The sequence below is a fragment of the Coffea arabica genome, chromosome 1e (genome assembly GCF_036785885.1).
Source record: "Coffea arabica cultivar ET-39 chromosome 1e, Coffea Arabica ET-39 HiFi, whole genome shotgun sequence".
NCBI lineage: Eukaryota > Viridiplantae > Streptophyta > Magnoliopsida > Gentianales > Rubiaceae > Coffea > Coffea arabica.
Genome location: NC_092311.1, coordinates 55,513,730 through 55,535,891, shown reverse-complemented (window position 1 = coordinate 55,535,891; position 22,162 = coordinate 55,513,730). Strand labels below are relative to the sequence as shown.

Genomic DNA, 22,162 nt, shown 5'->3' with positions numbered 1-22,162 from the left:
CTTTTTTACAGTACACTCACATTTGTAGTATAAAAGCTAGTTGAACCATAATAATTGCTAGTATGATCAATTTATGAAAAATACAAAATATTTTGCCAATATAACTAATTAAGCAGTAAAATCGAGATACAATAGGCTAATTATTTTTTATAGCACAATTTTTTGTAGAATTAGGTTCATTTGGAATGTGTATTTTGCGGAGTATGTGTATAAAATTTTACTGTAACATACAGAAGAATTTATAGAAATACTTTTGTGTATTTAGGTTTAGAAAATTTGAAATAGAAAATTTGAAAAACTTTCTTTTCTTTTTCCTTTTCTTTTTCTTTTTTCCCATCATTCTTTCCTCTTATCTTCTTCTTCTTTGCTTATATAGCAATAGCTATAGAGTTTCTGTTGATGGTACTATGCCGACTATCATTGGCTGCCACCTCCTCCTTTCACCAAAATTTACTAAAAGTATACAAATTTTCACGCAGATTCCATTTTTAGTTTAGTTTTCACAAAAAAAAAAAAAAACAGTGACTAATATTATTTTTTCATTTTTTACTTTCTTACTTCATTTTCCCTCTTTTTGTCCTCCTTTCTTTCCTCCCTCATTCCTGTGACTCCCGCTCTTTTCTCATGGCCCGATCTTGACCAAATCTAGTTTAGATTAAAGCAGGAGAAGAGAGCAAAGGTCGTGGGGGAGGGAGGAGAAGTGGGCAGATGAGAGAATGGAAGGGAAAAAAAAAAGAGGAGAAAATGGGTGATGGTAGGAAAGAAGGAGAAAAAATAAGAAGATGATGAGGGAAGGAGAAAGAAGAAAAAGAGGAAAGATGAGAGGAGAGAAAAAAAAAAAAGGAGATAGTAGGTGAAATGGTAGAGTGGAGGTAGAAGTGAAAAATAAGTGCATGTTTTTGGGTGCGCTTTAAATTTTTGGTACTTTTAGATGTTACTATAGACAAAATTGTTTAAAAATTTGTATAACAAAAACTTGGTAAAAAACTGATCTATCAAGCAGAGCCTAAATCTTAATGAATAGCACATATGTAGTATAATCACTTAGCAGTTATCATCTATATTCTCGATGACAGAAAAGGATTATCAAGTTAAATCCTAACATAATCATCTTTTGCTCCTTCTTTTTTTTTTTTTGCCTTTTTATCATAAATTTTTTTTTTTTTGTTTGCTTTGGGCAGAGGGGTAAGAAATAACTTGATTGACTTAGTATAGAAACATAAAGTATGCCATTAGATTATAGTATGACTTAAAGAGTAGTAGAGGAAAATAGACACCTATAGTTCTTTCATTATGCTTTTAAGAAGAGTAAAATATGAAGACGTACTTGTGATTTGGGGTTCGATCATGATATTCCCCCATTACCTAAAAAAACCCTCATATAACCCCTTTGTACTTTAGGAACTTTTTTGGATTTTATCTGAAAATTGGCTGTGAAGCAGATACATTCAATTTTTTCTCTCTCTCTTTTTGAATTCCATATTTCCCCTCCATGTCTAGTTAAAGTACTTTGTAGTGAATTTTTTTATCTAAAAATTAGATATGGGAATGAAGAGACAGTATCCAGATAAGAAATCGAGTATATCGAACTCTCAAAACTTTGGTGGTTGATTGAGGGGCCTGAGGTTCCAATATAAGCAATGTTACCGTGAAAACAAAGGGCCTGTTTGGAAGCTAATTTTTTGGACAAGTTTTTTTACCTACTAGTTTTTTAACAACTTTTGCTACAGGAATTCTAAAAAACTTCTCAAAATTTTTTAACTACACACCTCAAAATATCCAAAACACACCAAAAAAAATTCCCTTCCCTTTTTTCCTTCTTCCTCCCCTATCCCAACCCACCACCACCGCCGGTGCCGACCACCACCGCCGTTTCGTCCCCCATCCTGCACGCGCGTTGCGGCTGGGTTGCGAGCCTGGGCTGCGTCTGGTCGCGAGCCTGGGCCTGCTAGAGCATCTGGTGCGGCTGGGCTGCAGGGGAAGGCCAGAGGAGAGGAGAAGGGGAAAGGGTGGGCAGAGGGGTGGCGGGGGAAGGGCAGGACAGAGGGTAGTGGGCGGGGAAAGGGGGAAAGGGAGGGCAGTGGGCAGGGGAAAGGAAGTGCAGAGGGGTGGCGGGGGAAGGGCAGGGCAGAGGACAGTGGGTGGGGGAAGGGGGAAAGGCAGCGCAGTGGGCGGGACGGGGGAAGGGGGAAAGGGGGTTGCTGCTGGGAGGTAACGAGGAAGGGGGAAGGGGAAGAAGAAAAGAAAAGAGGAAAGAAAAGAAGAAGAAAAAGAGAGGAAAGAAAAGAAAAAGGAAAGAAAGAAAAAGAAAGAGAAAAAAAAAAAGAAAAGGAAAAAAAAGTTTTTCACCTTACAAAAATTTCTACAAAATTTTACATCTTACAAAAACATCTACAAAAAAATTTTTTTACTTTACAAAAACTTCTACAAAATTTTTTTAAAAACTTCTACAGTGCACTACAGTAAAGTTTTAGACAAACTTCCAAAAAACTCAGGTTCCAAACAGGCTAAAAGTAAAGATTAAAGTGATGGAATCTCAAAAAGTAATTGATATTCCAAAGTAAAGATTAAAGGAGGATTGTCAAAAAATAATTGATATTCCAATTAGTAAGTGTGGTGGTAAGGACAGGCTAATATGGAGTTTTTCTAAATCAGGGGAGTACATTGTGAAGGCTAGCTATGTGGTGGCTAAAGAGTTGCAGAGGAAAAAAAGGGGGGAATGCCAGCAACAAGGGAGTAGTAGTAGGAATGAAGTTAAGTCAGGGGTGTGGAAATTGTTATGGGGCTTGAACGTAAAACACAAGCCGAAACACTTTGTGTGGAAATGTCTTCAGAGAATCTTGCCAGTGAATGAAACAATTAGGAGATAGATTGGACAAGGAAATGATAGGTGTTGCTGCTGTGGAGAAGGGACAGAAACTCTTGAGCATATGTTCTTTTTCTGTAAGCATGCGGAACTGATTTGGAAGGCTGCTCCAATTAGTTGAGAGGGGCTGAATGAATATAAATATAACTTCTGGCATTGGTGGGGCAGTCTGATGGAAGCACAGGCTAGAAAGGAGGGGAGGGAACACATTGAGCTAACCATTAATATGCTTTGGCAGATTTGGAAGTCCAGGAATTTCATTCAATTTAATAGGGAGGGGAGATGTCCAGGCATGACAATTAATAAGGCTGTTCAGGAATGACTAGAATTCCAGAATGTTTCCACAGTGAAGATTGAGGATGAAGAAAGGGGTAGGGGAGTTGAAAAAGGATGGGTCCAGAAAATGTTATATGCTTAAATACTGATGCAGCTATCAAACAAATTGGTGCAAAAGCCAGTTGGGGAGTTGAGGCTAGATGCATGGAAGGGAAGTTAAGAGGAGCTTGGGCTGGGTGTGAAGACATGAGGGGTGTTCCAATTGTTGAGGAGGCAAGAGCAATCCGGAAAGCTCTAGTTTTGGCCAAGAAGAATGGTTGGAGGAACATTATTATTCAGACTGATTGCAAGAGAATCGTGGATCAGATCAGAGACGGAACCATTTAGCAGAGGTGCTGTCCTTTTTGATATTATTGCACTTAGCAAGGACTTTAGTTCTTGCCTATTCTCGTTTGTCAAAAGAGAAGGGAATAATGTATCCCATCAGTTGGCAAAGTTTGCCTTAAAGTTAGTTTCTGAGATTGCTTGGAAGGAGTCTTTTCCAAGTTGGCTAATTAGTATAGCCAAAAAGGATGTAGGGGCCTTTGCTCCAAACTTGGGATTTTCTGTTTTCAAGTAATGAAATCTTTTATCGTTTGGAAAAAAAAAACTACTAATTTTTCAGATTTGGAGATTGTCTCGTCACCATCTTCACTCGATTCATTACTGCCTTCCGTCGACGCTTGAGATATCTCAACCTTGTAGAATTGAAATCAGATGTGTGGAAGACAACAATTGCTGCGGCAGATTATATGATATAATACAAAATTAGAGCTTCTATCTCTCTATAAAATTGAAATCAGCCTCAACTCCTGCTCTTTGCGTCGGAATTGAGTGATATTTTAAATGAGGGCACTATTGGTATTTTGCACGATTATGAATTACACAATAGAGAGGAATTATATGTGAAGGTATTTAAACTTGAGGGGTATCGTGACCCTTTATCCTCTTAAGAAAGATAAGATATCTAAGAAGAATAAGAATAACAATTTGGATTGTAAGTTATTTGAAATATTTTTACTGTAGCACTTTTTGTGATGTGATGTATGTGAGATAAAAAAGTAATTGGGAAGATAAAAAGGTGTATTGGAAATTGTAATGGTGATGTCAGTAAATATATTTGGCCAAATAATTGGCTGTCCAAACACACTTATGATGGAGTATGCCATTCCAACTAGTTATAATAATAATTATTATTATTTGAGGATACGCGATGGTAAGTATGTCTTTGCTCCTTCGGAAAAGAAAAAAGAAAGTAAGGCCATGCTTGGATTGCTTGTTTTCGTCGGAAAATATTGTCGTTTTCCGTAATCACATTTTCCTATTACCTTTTTTTCTCACATATATCAAATCGCTACAGTAATTTTTCCATGAAAAATGACGGAAAATGCAATCCCAACACAACCTAAGTCTTTGCACGAATTGGGCAAAACAAAAAAAAGAGGAAAAAAAAAATGGTCAAGACACCAGCAGCCAGCAGGAGGGAATTAGGCAATTAAGGGGAGGGAGGCAGGCAGGCAGGCAGGTTCTTCTTCTCGAGTTCTACTTACCGACCTCGTACAGATAGATAGCTGTGTATAATTTCATGATCTAATAGGGGAATACGGAGAAACCCTAAAAGTCAATCTTCTTTCTTTGTTCCAGAATAATAATACTAGTAGTCTTTAGGACAATCCTCGTGATCGGTGTGAGATTCCAGACCCCAAATCCACGGTCTCCCCCTCGCTTTCCTTCCCTCTCCGCTTTCGCTTCGCTTCCCTTCCGCATAGAGAAGAAGAGGAAGAGCGCAAAAGAGAAGAGAAGAGAAGAAGAGAGGGAGGATTAAGAGCAACGAATAGTAGTGTATTATTGAGATATAAGAAGGATGGACGACAGCTGTGCAGTGTGCGCCGAGAGCCTGGAATGGGTGGCCTACGGAGCATGCGGACACAAGGATGTGTGCTCGACCTGCGTTGTTCGCCTGCGCTTCATCTGCCACGATCGCCGCTGCTGTATTTGCAAGACCACCTCCGATTTCATCTTCGTCACCAAGGTCAGCCTTCTTCTTTCAGTTTACACTGGGAAAGTTCAAATAGATACTAAGCTGCATCATTTTTGGCCCGCCGTCTACTTTATTCTCATCCCTAATTACATTAGATTTTATACTCACAGTTTTCTTCGGGGTTTCTGGACCCTCCCCATTTTTGTTGCTTATTTCTTGAATTAATATAAATAAAAGAAAATTGAACCGGTCCTTTAATCAGTAATGTTTCTCCTTCTTTTCTCTAACTGCTAATTGCCAGCAATCTCAGAATACATACTGGTAGGTTCCTAAATTATACCCTCACTCCTTTCCCTTCTCTTACCAACCCACACCTCCCTCATTCTCGCTGCCCGCCCCTTCTTACTTACAACCTTCTCCTCCCCATCTTCCCCCCTTCCCAGGCTTTGGGAGATTATACTCGGATGATCAGCGACTTTTCAGCCTTTCCTTCTGAACCGAAGGAGGGTCGACTTGGCTCCTTTTGGTACCACGAGGACACCCAGGCTTTCTTCGATGATGTGGACCACTATAAGATGATCAAGGCCATGTGCAGGCTTTCTTGCAGCGTCTGTGATGCCAAAATGTTGGACGAGTTGCCCAACAATGACGCATCCAGGAGAAGGCCTAGATTTCGCAGTATTGAACAGCTTAAGGGCCATCTGTTTCACCAGCATAGGTTGGTTATGTGCAGCTTGTGTTTAGAAGGAAGGAAGGTAGGTCCATCACTCCTTTTTTTTGTCTAATTTATTTTATGTTCCCTGTTGCATACTTCCCGCTTGAATTACCTGTGTAATGGGACATTTAGGTCTAGATTTTGCAACAATAGTCAGCCGATTTAGAGTTGAATATTGGACCTTCCTCTGAAATGCTGGACACTTTCATCCAGCTTGATGTTAAGTTAATGTTCTGCCTCATCTTAGCTAACTGATTTAACTGCTTCAGTTATCCTAATTCTGTGATTGCATTTTGCCACTACTTGTCTGATTGTGGATGCAGTTGTATAGTATATTATAAGGAAACCACGGATCTGGTACGTGGAATCTAATACATAATCTCATTTACCTCTCCACAGACTGATCTCCTTGGTATGTATGTAGATGCATATACCACTCATGGAAGCCTTAATTCTTTTTTTTTTTTTTTAACATGTGAGTCAATCAATTGCTGTTAGTAGTTAATGCACAAACATAACAGATGAAAAGCTTTGATTGCAACTTGCCAAGTCAAAAAATGCCAATAACTTGAGCTTTTCTGGTTTTGGTTGCTTCCTGATAAAAATTCAAGAGCTAGGACAGTGATCGGATGGATGAGCACCTAAGTTTGATCTTCGGTCTATGGAAGGGTTGCCCTTCTGTCTGTTCATTTATCAGTACCCAAAAATTTGCTTCCTTGTCTATACAAGAAGGTTCCTAATGAAAGTCTAGGATGATTCTTCTTTTGTAATACGTGTGGATCTATATCAGGTGGATTGCATTAATGTTAGAATCATTTGCATAAAACCTGTTGAAACATTTTTTTAAGTAGTTGGGACCCACATTGCTCCAAAATATCTGTTAATAACATGATGATACTTATATTAGCTTCTTTGTTATTATGGCAGGTGTTTATTTGTGAGCAAAAACTATATACTAGAGCACAACTGGATCAGCATATAAGCACTGGTGATTCTGAGGTGGATGGAAGTGAAAGTGAAAGAGGTGGATTCATGGGGCATCCAATGTGTGAATTCTGTCGAACTCCGTTCTATGGAGATAATGAGTTGTATTCACACATGTCTACTGAACACTATACCTGTCATATTTGTCAAAGGTAATCATTACCTTCTCTCTCTCTCTCCCTCTCCCTCTCCCTTCTCCCTTGCCCCCTTCCCCTCACAAGGAGAATCACAATCACATGATTAGTTGGGTAATAATTGCCCTGATCTACACAGGCAGCATCCTGGACAATATGAATACTACAAGAATTACGATGATTTGGAGGTTAGAGAATTTGTATTTGCTCATGGAGTCTTTGGTATGTCCAGATTTTTTTTGAGTCTAGATTGTAAATTAATGTTTCTTTCTTTTCTTTAACAGATCCATTTCCGTCGGGATCATTTCTTGTGTGAGGATGAAGCCTGCCTTGCTAAAAAATTTATTGTCTTTCAATCTGAAGCTGAACTGAAGGTCAGATTTTTAAACACAGACAAGAATGTGAAGTGTACTTGTTTGTAAATACACTAGCACAAATACACATGAGCACTCAGCTGTCTCACATGCTTTTCAAGTAGTGCGAGGTTGCTAAGAGTTTTGCATTTGGTCCTCAATCTTTATCTCTATCTTGTTCCAACTCCAGAGGCACAACACATTAGAGCATGGAGGACGTATGTCTCGTTCCAAGCGTAATGCTGCACTTCAGGTATATTTCTGTAATCATGACTTTTTAGTAACATGTTTTGTTCACAGCACTGGAGGTTCGGGTAGGAAGAAAAATGGACATAGAGAATGAAAAAGAGGTGTGAGACATGTAGAATAAAGCACTTTTTTCTTCTTGTTTGTTTGATGGTGTTTGGCAATCAGCATATACTGTTACCACATTGATGTTTTTACAGCTATTCTGTTATAAATTCAGTCATTTGCATCTTTATTTATTACTTTGTCTTTTGACTGTGCAATACTGATCTGTCATGCAGTTGCCAACTAGTTTTCGATATCGACGGAGTAATGAACAGGAGAATCGTCGTGGAAGGGGGCGTACATTTCGGCGTGATACTTCTGAAACTGACCTCTCTTTGGCCATCCAAGCCAGTCTCGAAGCATCTAATTTGGATGGCAGAATTCCAAATGCTACATCGTCCAGCGGGAGGGCATCTGCTTCAGGAGAAATAAGTGATGTTGATCCACTTATTTCACCTCTAGAATCATTAGCTACGACAGATTCTGAGCAATCTTCCCGATATCGTGAGGCCTTGTCGCAGAACTCTGGGAATGCACCACTTGAAGAGTCTTCATTTCCTCCCCTTCCCATGGCTCCTGGTAGCAGTCAGCTGAAGTCGCAACAAGATGCTTCAATGAAGAAAAGTATGGCAGCCCATCTACGGGTTAAGAACTTAACAAAACCAAGCTTTCCAAGGTCATCACCAGCTTGGCCAATGGCACGGAGTAAACCTGTATCAGCAGCAGTTTCTCCACAGCTTACTCCAAATACTGCACCTGGGTTAGCCTCTAGTTCTGGCCTTAATAAGCTGGCTGCAGATGATGGTCGTGCATTGTCCAGCTCTTCTAATCCTGTTCAGGCACGACCTTCATCCAGTCATGATTCATCATATTCTCATTCTTATTCGCAATCACCAGCTCAGCAAGTTTGGCCTACATTAAATAATTCCTCTGGATCATCATCTTCCATAGGCCAAAGTAAGCCAGCCACAGAAAATGGACCTTCATTATCTACCTATTCAAGCTCTCTTATGGCTCGACCTCCAATGGCTAGTGACACATATTCATCAAAGAATAGGGGCAGCTCCGGTAAAATTAGTTATTCAGCGTCAGCACCAAACCTTGTTCATAGTGGAGCTTTTGACTCTCTAGCTACTGATTTTCCTCCAGTTTCGGCCACGCAGGTAGGGAAGTTGCCCACTGGTAGCCAAGTCATCACCAATGTAGAAGATATTCATAGTGCAAACAAATCTTTAGTGGAAAGGATACGCGTTGCTTTGGACTTCAATCAGGACAAATTCTCTGCTTTCAAAGACTTATCTGCAGAATATCGTCAAGGCTTAATAGATGCAGAGACATATCTTGTATATGTGGAGCAGTTTGGCTTGTCACATCTTCTTGTTGAGTTGGCTCAACTCTGTCCAGATACTCGCAAGCAGAAAGAGTTGATTGAGACATACAATACTAATATGGCAAGTGATTCCACAAAAGAGAACAGAAGAAGTGCCTTCCATCCCAAAGACGTTAATCGTTCAAAGAAAGGAAAAGATAAGGCTGTCGATGCTGGAAATAATACTGCAAAGGATAATTTAGCTGACAGCATCATCAGTACAGTAAGGGAACTTCAGTCAAGCTACAAGCCTTCAGAAGAAGTTGAAGTGTTATCAAAGGATGGTTATCGAGCTGCCAAGGGAAAATCAAAAATAGCAGTTGATGAATCTCAAGGACAACTATCTTCAACTGGTGAATCTGCTATTCTCAAGGGCCAAACTGACTTGTCTGGATCTATTCAAAAAAAAGTGGAAAAAGATGGAAGAAGTAAACAACGGAAGAAAACATCAAAGTTCCACAGGATCCGCTTAGGCGATGGCTCTGCAGCAGCAATTTTGGACCTTAAAAATCCAAATTCTGATCAAGATCCAGATCCAGATTTGTCTGAGGCTGCTTCAGGAGGGCAAAATCATTTTACTGAAGGTGTGCCTGGTCGGGGTGTTTGGCGTGACGGTGGTGGACAGAAGCTTTTTACAATGACTTCAAGACAGCCGAAGAAATAATGAAAAGGAGGTAGCTGCTGATGATTCAGTTGAAATTTAGTTGTGGAGAACTGAATCTATGATTAATTTCCTTTTGATATGATATGTGCTGGGATTCTATACAGATATCTAGGGCATTTTATGCAGCATTTCAATGATACATGGTAACAGTTTTTTTTGGGGAGCGAGTGAGTTCTTCAATCAGATTTTGCATGTTTGGGTTATTATAGGTACATTTTCTTGCCCCTTTTTAAGTTCCAAGAGAGTGTATCATGTTCTCAGTTGCTTGCAATTTTGCCTCAAACCTTGTAGTGGGGTGCAGCTGAAGTGTATTTGGCAAGTAACAAACATGGTGATTTTCTGAATTGTATAGGCAAATTGGAACCTCATTTTAAAGATTTTCTTTTTGTGAAATGAATTTGGGTAGCTTACTTGTTGCGCGCGCAATCTCAGCATTCAATGCGTATTCCTTGGTATATGGTTCTGGCTTAGATTCAGTTGTAGGATCTGCTATGTCGTGTGAAAGTTGTATCTCTGGAAAAACGATTGTGACACTGCAAACAGACATGCAAAGATGTTTTTGTGTGTGCACGTGCGCACGTGCTTGAGTGACGTTAGTTTGCTTGGGTAACAAACAAACTTAGCGTTACGAGCAACAGCACCCAAGTTATCGATCCCCGAGTTTGCAGTTATCAATCCCCGAGTCTGCAAACTGGTAATTATGCCTGACAAGAGCAGGTTGGGTGGATTTTGGACGGATTAATGTTGAATTTTCATTTAAATAAATAAGTTATACCTAACCCGTCCAACTTTAGATTGGGTTAATCTTGGGTTGGATCATATTGGATTTTTTCAAACCTATGATTCAAATATGATCCAATATATTAAACAATAGATTTTGATACATAAACTCTCTCAAATATATTTTTATATACAAAAAAAAAAATTCACACACTAAAACACTTACAGATGCAAGCACACACTCACTTTTTGAGTTCTTTTGAAATACATTATTTTTACACATACAAACACACTAAAATACACACTAATATGCTCTCACAAATACACACACATACTAACTGTTTAAACTACTTGGACCCAATCACATTTTAAAGAAAGTTATAAACTGAAATTTTGAGCCATCAATGAATCTTGTAAATAAACTATAGTCTCTCATATTTGTAATGTAATTTGTTCAACGAAATTACTTATTTAGCTCTAAATTATTATTTTATAGTATGTGTATAAAAATATAAAAATAAAAAAATATATATGTGTGGGACAGGTCGGGTAACGCGGATTTTTAATTATATGATCCTAGTTGAGGAATTTTAATTACTAACCACAAAAATCAATGTTTGGCTAATGAAATCCTGCTAATTAATATAATCAAAGCTCCTATTCATCCATGCCAGGACTCGAACAACCTCAGCAATCGAAACAGAGCCTTGTATTTTAAGTGGACTCATCTACCTATATAGTAAAAGCGCGAATGGCTTTGTTGGAGGTTGTGGTTGTTGTGCTGACGCGGCAGTATTTTACTGGCTGAAATTTGGTCGTCATTCACGTGCACCTCGCGTGGTTTCGCCGGGAGGAGGAGTGGGAATTCTTGCTGTTGTCTGAGAAGAAGCAAGTTCGGACCTTCGGTTTTTAAGAAGAAGCTGTTTCTCTGTAGCCTGAGTACCATTTGTCTTCTGGTCAACAGCTTGCTAGCTGAGTGAGCTTATGTATGACGTTGGTGATGGTTTGATTGATGACAAGTGTTGGGTGCTGGGCTCAATGTGTGGTGTGAATTGACGATATTGCCCTTCTTTTCAAATCAGATTATCCGTTGTATCTTGCTGTGGTTCTTCTTTCCCTCTGCGATTTGGTGAGAAGAGTTTCAGCTCTGCTCTAGAGAGCTGCCAAAAAACGCCTTTTCCCTGCCCTTTCCTTTGATTGACGCGACTGAAAGCTCTTTGTTTCTCCGATGTATCCAGAGTTTGCTGCGTTTCTGGTGCCGCCTTTTCCAGGTACTGCTATCATGGTCCATGATAGCTGTGCCTCATTATTTCCTCTTGTTGTTTACTCCCTCTCCTGCTGCTTGCTTCTTGGTTCTGAGCTATATCCTCATTTCTTTTGCCTGCCTTTTCTTTTCTTAGTGTAAGATTTGGTATCTTACTGCCTTCTTGCGTAAGGTTTGATTCCGCTATTCTTTTTAATTTTAACCTCCTTGCAACCGTCTTGCTTGCAATGTCGTGCTTATTTGGTTCTTTCCCTCCATGAATTTTATGCCCTCTTCAGCTTTTTTACAGTTTCGTTGCCTGCTTGCTTTGCTCTACGTCTCTTTTTTACTACTTCCTCTGTTTCTCGAAGGGCCTATTTCACTTTTATTTTCTGCCGGACTCTTTTAGGCTGTGTTTTCAGCCTCCTCCTGTCACCAACGCCTCATTTCTTCTTCTTCATTTATTTATTGCTCATGGGGTCTATTTAAATTTGGTGGGATTTAGATTTGATTTTTGAACACAGCATTTTTTTACTGTTTTTTCATTTTCCTCCTGTCGACAATCCTTGCATCACTGTATTCTTTTGCCTTGTGCCTTTTGTCCTGCTTTTCCTTCTTATGTTCAGGTCATCTTTCCCCGTCTCCTGTTTAGTTTTTTTTCCCCCTTTCCCCGTTAATTTCCTTATACTCATTCCCACTTTGTTCTCTGGTCCTTGTTCTCCCGCATTTATTTACTCTTTGCTAATGCATTTTCTTAACCTTTTCCCCTCTCGCTGTTTTATTGGGTACAGGATTTGGTACTGTCCTCTTCTCTGTTGCTCTACGGTTGGCTGATAAAGCCTTGTTATATATCGCTAAGGTTAAGGTGACATTGCTTATTCTCCCTTGTATATGTACTTTTGCCTTGCTCTTGGCCAATAACTGTTTCATGCATGATTTTGTTGCCTCCCTTTTAACTGTTATCAGCTTCACTCGGACTTTTAGCTACTTTTTACTTGCCTGCTCTGTTCCATGGTGCCGTATAAGAGCTATGCTTTAGCTTTCCTTCACTATGCTTCTTTTTTTTGTATATTTATCCAGTTCCATGTGTGCTATATAAGACCTGTAATTTAACTTTTTTTAACTATGCTTTCCTTGGTATGCTTGCTGACCTTCATGTTGTTGTGTGGGAGCTGCGATTTAGCTTTTCTTTCCTATGTTTTTAATTATTATTTGAAGAGAGGTATTTGATGCATGCCTTTGTTGTGCCGTTTGCTTGTGTTACAATTTTGCTTGAACTTTGGCCTCCTTTGTACTTATTTAGTTAGGCCTATGGTGGTGTATTAGAGGTATACATTAGCCTTTCTTTTCGCCTGCTAAAGTGTGTAGCGCTCAGATGGATAGGAATGCTATGCGCCGCAAAAAATATGCAGAAATGCCGCCTCTGAAGAAAGCAGAACTTCTGCACTCTCGGAGGCAAGCTCGAGCTGCAAAGAAAGCTGAAAAAACTTTAACCCCGCGTGTTCGCAAGGTCCCGTTAGGATATGTTGAAACAGGTGTTTCGTTCCCAAATACTGATCATATGCCCTGTCATAGTGGCGGTCCTGCGCCTGTGCATTCTCAGGTGTTAGGAAGCACAGATCCTATGCTTCCACCTGATACTGCCTTTGCGATTAGTCAGGGATTAGAATTCATGTCACGCCGTCCACCTGGTTCCTTTAGTGGTGATACTTCCTCTTCACAATCTGTCAACAATGCACATCCTGAAGTTATACTTGCCTCATTTCCTTTGCACTCATCTATTATAAACTCTGAACAATCAGCCCAGAAAAAAAAGTCTTGTAGAACTAATTCTTTGTCTGCTGGAACTTCGGATTCCACTTTAGAACCTCCTTCCACAGGTACTGCCTTGCCTAAGCATGGTCACTCTGTTTGCAAAATTCCTGAGCTACTTTGGCCACGCTATAAGCAATGAATAATCAGCTTTATAGCCTGCCTTCTGAAAACCTTCTTCTTCTGTTGCGCATCTCCCTTTGAGGGACTTTTGGCTTCTTCAACTATCTTATTTACTTCTGCAATTCGCAGACATCTTTCCTCCTTGCAGAAGGGAGGCTTCCAGGTGTGGCCCAACACCTGGTTGCTTGAAAAGAAAAAAAAGAAAGGTTGTTCCTCCTGCTGATCCGTCTATAAGTCGGTCTCGTCCAAAGAAACGCACCTCCCCTGAATCTGTGAACAAGCAGACCTCAGGTTGGAATTTACTCCTAATTTGGCTTAACCATTGCTTGCCTTATATTTTGCCTCATCTATCTGTCCAGTCACATCTGATAGAGTCGCTTATGTATGAAATAAAACTGCAGCAGTAAAGCGATCGTCTGCCCGTTCAACCCTATCTCGTCTTTCCAATATTCCTGATGCACCTCTCATTCTGCCTGATGCTCCTAATTGTGAGCATTGTGGAGCGAAAAGGTTCCATTTGGAACCTCCTTCCTTTTGCTGCTCGGGGGGAGAAATCTCTATCGTTGCTCCTCCAATGCCTTACGATTTGAAGCGTTTGTTCATTGGCAATGATGAAGAGAGTAATCAGTTCAGAAACAATGTTCGCACTTACAACAACAACCTTGGCTTTACATCTTTTGCAGCGAAATATGATTCCGAATTAACAAAGAATGCAAAAGGTGTCTATACCTTCCGTGTTCAGGGTCAAGTTTACCACTTTCTTGATGGCCTTATTCAGTTGGGCGATAGGCCATCCGGGATTCAGCTATATTTTTTTGACACTGATGAGGAATTAACAAAGAGGCTTGGTAATTCTGATAAGCTGCGCGAAAGCACTTTGAAATTGCTTATGCGCGTTCTTTCTAACAATCCTTATGCTCGTTTCTTTAAGGGCCTTAGGGATGTTCCGAACCTTGACAATCTGAACATCGTCCTTAATTGTTATCCTTCGCTTGACCAGCGAGTCTATAATCTTCCCTCCACCTCACAAGTTGCAGCTATATGGACTGAGAGTGAAGATCAATCATCCGATAGACGCGCTCATATTCAAGTTTATTCTCGCTCATCTGGTAGCCATAGGATTCAGCATTACTATAGCTGTTATGACGCTTTACAGTACCCTCTCCTTTTCCCTCGTGGTGAGTGTGGCTGGCACCATGGAATTAAAAGGCTTTGCAAGAGGAAGAGGGGAGGGGATGCTTGTGAGGATGAGATTAACATTGATCCAGCTTCAGTTAACTCCTCATCGGAGTTAATTAATTTAGAACAGAGAGGCGAGTACATTTCTCTCTTGGTATAAGCTACTCAATCTACCCATTGCATTACATAATCTGATCATATACAACGTATTTTCCTTCTTTATAGCTGCTGATCGAGGAAAAGCAGAGGAAGATACTGTATCTGCTAGAGAGTACTACTGTTATAGGTTCCAAATAAGGGACAATGATGACTCAATGTTGTTACACGCTCTTAGGTTGCTGCAGCAATTTTCGGTTGATGCTTACGTCAAAATTGAAACATGTAGGCTAGACTTTCATAGGCATCAGCAAACCAGGATACGTTCTGAAATTCTACAAGGAGTTCTTGACAGTATTTCTGTTGGCCAAACTGCTGCTTCTAAAGTTGGTCGTAAGGTCTTTCTTCCAGCTTCTTTTATAGGTGGTCCGAGAGATATGAGGCGTCGTTACCTTGATGCGATGGCACTGGTACAAAAATATGGAAAACCAGATATTTTTCTTACAATGACGTGTAATCCAGCGTGGAAGGAAATACAGGAGAATTTGAAATACCATGAAAAGCCTCAGGATCGGCCAGACCTTCTCGCTAGAGTTTTTAGGGCCAAGTTTGAAATGCTAAAAGCAGAAATTCTCAATAAGAAAATCTTTGGCGAGGTTGCAGCGTGTGTCTACGTGATTGAGTTTCAGAAGCGAGGCTTTCCTCATGCCCATTTATTACTGATCTTAAAACCTGGTCATAAACTACTTAATCCAGAGTCGTATGACAAAGTAGTTTGTGCTGAGTTGCCCAACAAAGACCGGTATCCTCACTTATATTCTCTTGTTGTGAAGCATATGATCCATGGTCCTTGTGGAGCCATGGATCCGTCTTGTCCTTGTATGAGAGATGGAACGTGCAAAAATCGGTATCCAAAGAACTTTTGTGCTCAAACGACTCATGGTGAAGATACCTATCCGTATTATAGGAGAAGAGATGATGGCAAGAGAATCAGAGTTCGTAGATTTACTCTTGATAATAGGTGGGTTGTGCCTTACAACCCTTACCTGCTTGCTTTATTTGATTGCCACATCAACGTGGAAATCTGTTCTACTCTTAAACTTGTAAAGTACTTGTATAAGTATGTTTTCAAAGGACACGATCAGGTGAGCTTTAGGATTATATCGGGTGAACCAGCAGATGATATAGATGAAATAAAAGACTTTCAAAAAGGTCGATGGGTTTCACCTCCGGAAGCTTTTTGGCGCATTTATGAATTTAGACTCAATGAAATGACCCCTGCAGTTTACACCCTCCAGGTTCACCTTCCGGACCAGCAATTCATTTCGTTTGACAAGAGCTCTGACTTGGTGCAATTACTGAGTAAAATTGACTTTTCTAAGACGATGTTAACTCAGTTTTTCCACATGAATAGAACAAATCCTACAGCACAAAATTTGAAATGCTTGTACAGAGATTTTCCTGAACATTTTGTTTGGTCTGCTAAATATAAAGAGTGGACTGAAAGAAAGCGTCGAAAGGTGATTGGTCGGATGGTGACTATTAGTCCAAGGGAAGGAGAGAGGTATTATTTGAGGTTGCTTTTGACGCACATTGCTGGGCCGACCTCTTTTGAAGACCTTTTGACTGTTAATGACCTGAGATTAGCTTCGTTTAGAGAAGCTGCTTTGGTCCTCGGCCTTTTGCAGTCCGATGCGTATATAGACGAGACGCTACAGGAAGCAGTGGCATTCCAGATGCCGTGCTCATTGAGGTTATTGTTTGCCACTCTCCTTGTGTATTGTTCTCCAACAGATCCTAGATCACTTTGGGAAAAATTTGAACCTGAACTTTCTGCTGACTATCATTACCAGCAGCCATTCGATGCCCTTTCTTCTCCTGAAATTAGAAGAAAAGTTTTGCAAGATATTAACACCTTACTAGAACAAATGGGCAAAAGCATTGCTGATTTTCACTTTGTCTCTGATGAGCTTTCACCTGGGTACACTGAGAGGTTGACAAAAGAGATTGAAACTGAAAGGAACTTAGTGGTAACACCCGATGACCTGTTGTTGCCTCAGATGTTGAATTCTGACCAAAAACATGCCTATGATCTAATCATAAAAGCATGTTCTTCCTTAGAAGGCCAAGCATTTTTCGTTGATGGCCCCGGCGGCACAGGCAAAACGTTTTTGTATCGGGCACTTCTCGCAACTTTGCGATCACAGAACCATGTTGCACTTGCAGTAGCAACGTCTGGAATTGCAGCATCGATCTTTCCTGGCGGAAGGACGGCTCACTCGAGGTTCAAGATACCACTTGATTTCTCAAAGACTAAGAATTGTCAGCTTAGTAAACAAAGCTCTGCTGCAAAGCTCATTTGTGAATCTAAGCTTATTTTGTGGGATGAGGCTTCGATGGCTAAGCGGGACACAATTGAAGCATTTGACGAGCTGCTGAAAGATTTAATGGACTCTGATTTGCCATTTGGAGGAAAGGTAATAGTTTTTGGAGGAGATTTTCGGCAGACTCTACCCGTCATTGAGCAAGCAACTAAAGAAGTCCTCATAGGGTCGACCTTCCCTGTTTCTCCTCTGTGGCCTAAACTACGTAAAGTCATACTCACAGAAAATATGCGAGCTATGCTTGATCCAGGATTTTCGCAGTTTCTTTTAAGAGTAGGAGAGGGAAGGGAACCTGTTGATGATAAGGGTGAAATAACTTTACCATCAGATATAGTTATTCCTTATTACGATAAGGAGGAGTCTTTAAACAGGTTAGCTTGCTACATATAACCAAGCTTAGTGTCTTTTTAATAGTTACTCCTCCTATTTCCATTATCAATGAACCTTCTTTTACACAGGTTAATAGATAGCGTCTTTCCAGATTTGAACCTCTATTCGCAGGATCCTTATAGCCTGATAAATAGGTGCATCCTTGCTCCTAAAAATAGCTCAGTTGATGAGCTCAATGAAATAATGATTAGGAAGTTTCCTGGAACCCTTCAAACTTATACTAGCTCGGACAAAACTGTTGATCAACGGCACCAAGGCGATTATGAGGACTTCCTCAATTCTCAGAATCCTAGAGGTCTCCCCCCTCATAAGCTGCTGTTGAAGGAAAACTGTCCGCTAATGCTTCTAAGAAATTTAAATCCAGCTGAAGGTCTATGCAATGGCACAAGGTTAATATGTCGAGAACTTGGGCAGCACACAATTTCTGCTGAGATTGTTTTTGGCCATCACCGAGGCAAAAGAGTTTTTATTCCAAGGATACCTCTTCAAACGCCTGACAATGACAAAAATGGGATTGCATTCATAAGAACGCAATTTCCTGTCCGCCTTTGCTTTGCTTTGACTATCAATAAATCGCAGGGTCAAACTCTTGACTACGTCGGCATCTATCTACGAGAACCAGTTTTTTCTCACGGCCAGTTGTATGTTGCTCTATCCAGAGCTAAGACCGCTGCCAAAGTTAAAATTCTTCTGGTTCCTGGAACATTTGATGACACAAAAGTTGATTGCAAAACTCGTAATGTTGTCTTTGACGAAATTTTTAGATTAGCTCAGGCCTAGACCATTTTCTGCTTGAATTATACTAAAGTAAGATGCTTATGCAGATTTGTTTTTGTTAGATTGCTGTGTTCTTTGAACTTTTAGTTCCTGGTCATTTATCCATCGACTTATGTGTTTATAGGATAGCTGACATACTGCCAATGCGAGATATTATGCCTCACATGAAAAATTGGAGCTGTATCATCACTGTTCAGGAAAAGCAACAGATCACAGGCTCAATGGGAACACCAACAAAAAAGCAGAAATTTATTTTCTACGATTCAGAGGTTAAGCAAAGCCACTCTTCAGTCTTAGATCTAATTATTTAAACACACTATTCTTTTGCTTTCCTAATCCTGTATTAATTTCATCTCTTTAAGTAGGGATCAAGGGTTGAAGGAATCATCTTCAATGATGACATTCATAGAATGAGCCAGATCTTGCAAGTTTATAAAAAATACAAAATTTCCAATGCTGAGGTCAGACCTATACCGTCAAAATTCCAGACATCTGAACTTACCGTTCAATGGGTTATTAGTAGCAGGACTGTTATTGACGAAATTGCTGATGATGATGAAATTATGGCTGTTAAATTCTGCTATTCAAAGTTTACTGACTTAGTTCAATACATGGATGACAAAACTAGATCAGTGGGTGAGTCTTTCAATACTTTACTCTTAATGTGTTTGCATTCTGAAAAAAAGTTCTTTACCAAGACTTTTTCTGTATTGTGCTTAGACGTGCTGGGAGTTGTGATCAGCGCGCTTGAGAGGAAAACAGTTATCAAGAACTCAAGGCAATCAAATGTTCAGAAATTTGTCCTGCTTAACGAAGAGTAAAAGCTTTAAGCTTCAGTTTAGGCAAAAGTGCACGCTGCCTTTTCTTTTTTTCCTCTGCAGTTGCTTTTTCCAGTCTGATGGACTGTTATCTCTTACCACGAACACAGATCACAGCCGGTGCTATTGTCTCTGTGGGATACTTTCCTGGGTAATGAGGGACAGGAAATTGTATCTAAACTTCACAGCTATCCTGTGATCATTGCTCGCAGAATCAGAGTGAATAACTATAATGGTTTGCTCCCATTTTTTTCCCCAAGATTTTTACCGTTTGCATTTTGTATTTGTCTGCAGTACCCGTAAACAACTGTTCCATTTCTTTTCGTCATGTAGGGGTCGCACTTGGTACTTGGTTTGATTCAGCAATTCTTGTTGATCCACCTATACAAGAAGCAAGGGAACTCAAAAACTGGTACACTCTATTTCCGGTCATCGTCCTCTGCACAATTTAGATCTAAATGCTGTCCTGACTTTGAGTCCTGACATTCTTTATTTTCCTTTCACCCAGGGCATTGAGGAACACTAAGTTGATTAAGGAGATTGTCGAAAAAAAGGACTATATTAAATATAATCCACAGCTATCCTTAAAATCAGACCAGAAAACCACCTGGATTTGCAACATAACTTCATCACAAAAGGTTTAGGAGTAAAACATGCTGCGCTGCTTTCATACTTTTGTCGTGCATGATAACTATTTTATACTCACAGTTGCTCATCTTTTAGACTATATGGGTGAAGGCACAGTTCTCTTTTGAACACATCTTCCAAAAGTATTGGTACATGAGCTGTAAAAATTGTTGCCGAGCTACTGCAGCAGACTACCAAATTGGGTTTACCTGTAACTCATGCAAAGAGAGACACCCTGCAGTGCCTAGGTGCTAAGTATTCTGCTTGTAATATATCGTTTCTGTTAATTGTTTTGTAATGCTTGTTCATATTAAAAAAACCACTTGCTGCATATTGTGTACCTGTTTTCAGATGCCGCTTTGATGTTGATTTAACCGATGACACCGGTGTGATACCAGCTTCAATTTTTGGCGAATTAGCAGAGCGCCTGCTCACGTTTAGTGCACTGGAAGCAATGCAGCACTTTAATGAGGTTTTTACTCCTAAATCTTGCTAATAAAAGTATTCTATGCTTTTTACTCTTACTTTTCGTTCTCTCGACAGAATGTTGAACTTCCCCTCGAATTTGTCCACAAAGAGCTTAAATCAAAGATGTTTCTGCTTCACATCAAACCTATGCAAACACAGCTCGCAGATGCAAGGCAGCGGTACACAATTATATACTACTCTGAAATTAATGGTGATGCCAATTCTGCCCAGTTAACAAGCGAGACGAAAGATGACTCTCCATTTCCTAGCAAAGAATCCGGCACTATACAGCTCGCAACTCCAGGTAACTCACAAACATCTGGTTTTTAGTTTTGCATTTCTATTTTACTCCAAATAAATAATATGACAAATCAAAAAAAATATGATCGCAGAGGAGAATAGTGTTCGTTCAAAGGTTTGTGTTCGCCTTTCTGAAAGGTTTGATGGAACACAAAGCACTGAAGCAAATGAGGATGAAAATGCAGAGTGCAGCTCTACCAAGAAGCAAAAAACCAACTGACTTGTTACTGTTGGGTCTTTTGTCCACCTAATTCTTAGGTTCTATGCCTACCATACTATCATATATTTTTGCAAAGTTCCCTATGCATTCCTGGAAGGATTATTGATGTATTAATGAAACATGTACTTTTGTTCATAGATACCCCTTAGACTGTTTTTGATCTGCTGCCTTTTACGTTTGCTGATGACCTGCAATCAGCACCAGCTATGTATTTGAATTGATGATTTATGACTATTATGTGCTTGTTACAGTAGCCTTTAAATTCACCTTCTGCTCTATTCACCTCAGTAACTAACCTTCTACTGAATCTGCTAGCTGTTATATTAATGAAACATGTACTTTTGTTCATAGATACCCCTTAGACTGTTTTTTATCTGCTACCTTTTACGTTTGCTGATGACCTGCAATCAGCACCAGCTATGTATTAATGAAACATGTACTTTTGTTCATAGATACCCCTTAGACTGTTTTTGATCTGCTGCCTTTTACGTTTGCTGATGACCTGCAATCAGCACCAGCTATGTATTTGAATTGATGGTTTATGACTATTATGTGCTTGTTACAGTAGCCTTTAAATTCACCTTCTGCTCTATTCACCTCATTAACTAACCTTCTACTGAATCTGCTAGCTGTTATACACCAAATTTTGCACAACACCTTTATCAAAACCTGTTCAAGCTTTCCCCTGCACATAGCTCTCTTACTAAATATCATACCTACTATTATGAGTTCCTCTTACTCTGAAGCTAAAGCTCACACTTCGTGTATCCATTAGCTTTAAATTGTGTAGCTGTGCAGGCTTAAATTCATTTCCAGAGGCACAACTTTTTCCCTCGGCCAGAACTGTGTATACCCTTGCTTCATTTGAAACACAGTGAATAAAATAGATGCACAGTGGTAACAATCACTGGACTTTCTCTGCATTAACTTCTTTTATTATTAACCAGTTCTGCATCTTTGATGTGCCAAATCATTAATGCCCTTAACTGTCAACAAATAAACGCCAGCTTACCTATACAGAAATTCACTTTTTTAAAAAACTATTAGCCATCGATTGTTTATATATAACTACTTCAATAAATCATACATCCCAGCAGAGCACTACAAGTTAAGTTTCGTACTTGCTTCTCTCAAATCATCTATAGCATTCAGTTATTTTCTTTGCCCTCATATAATTACATCTTTCACATTTTTCTTTAATTATCTTGTCGAATTAGATCAATGGCGGAAGGTTCGTCTACCTATGAATTGACAACTACCAGCTCGATCCCCTGTTGTTTTCTACTGAAATGCAATCACAGAGGAGAGGTTTAATTTTCTTCTATATGATGGA

The 22,162-nt window shown here is 39.7% G+C and overlaps 1 protein-coding gene across 1 annotated transcript; it reads left to right on the top strand.

Annotated features, from left to right (window-relative positions):
- Positions 1-4,669: 4,669 nt before the first annotated feature.
- On the top strand, positions 4,670-10,098 carry LOC113719165 (uncharacterized). Its single transcript, XM_027244274.2, has 7 exons — positions 4,670-5,213; positions 5,606-5,917; positions 6,805-7,013; positions 7,135-7,183; positions 7,280-7,369; positions 7,539-7,601; positions 7,876-10,098. The coding sequence occupies exons 1-7, from the start codon at positions 5,046-5,048 to the stop codon at positions 9,670-9,672; spliced, it is 2,688 nt and encodes an 895-aa protein (XP_027100075.1). The 5' UTR covers positions 4,670-5,045; the 3' UTR covers positions 9,673-10,098.
- Positions 10,099-22,162: the final 12,064 nt, after the last annotated feature.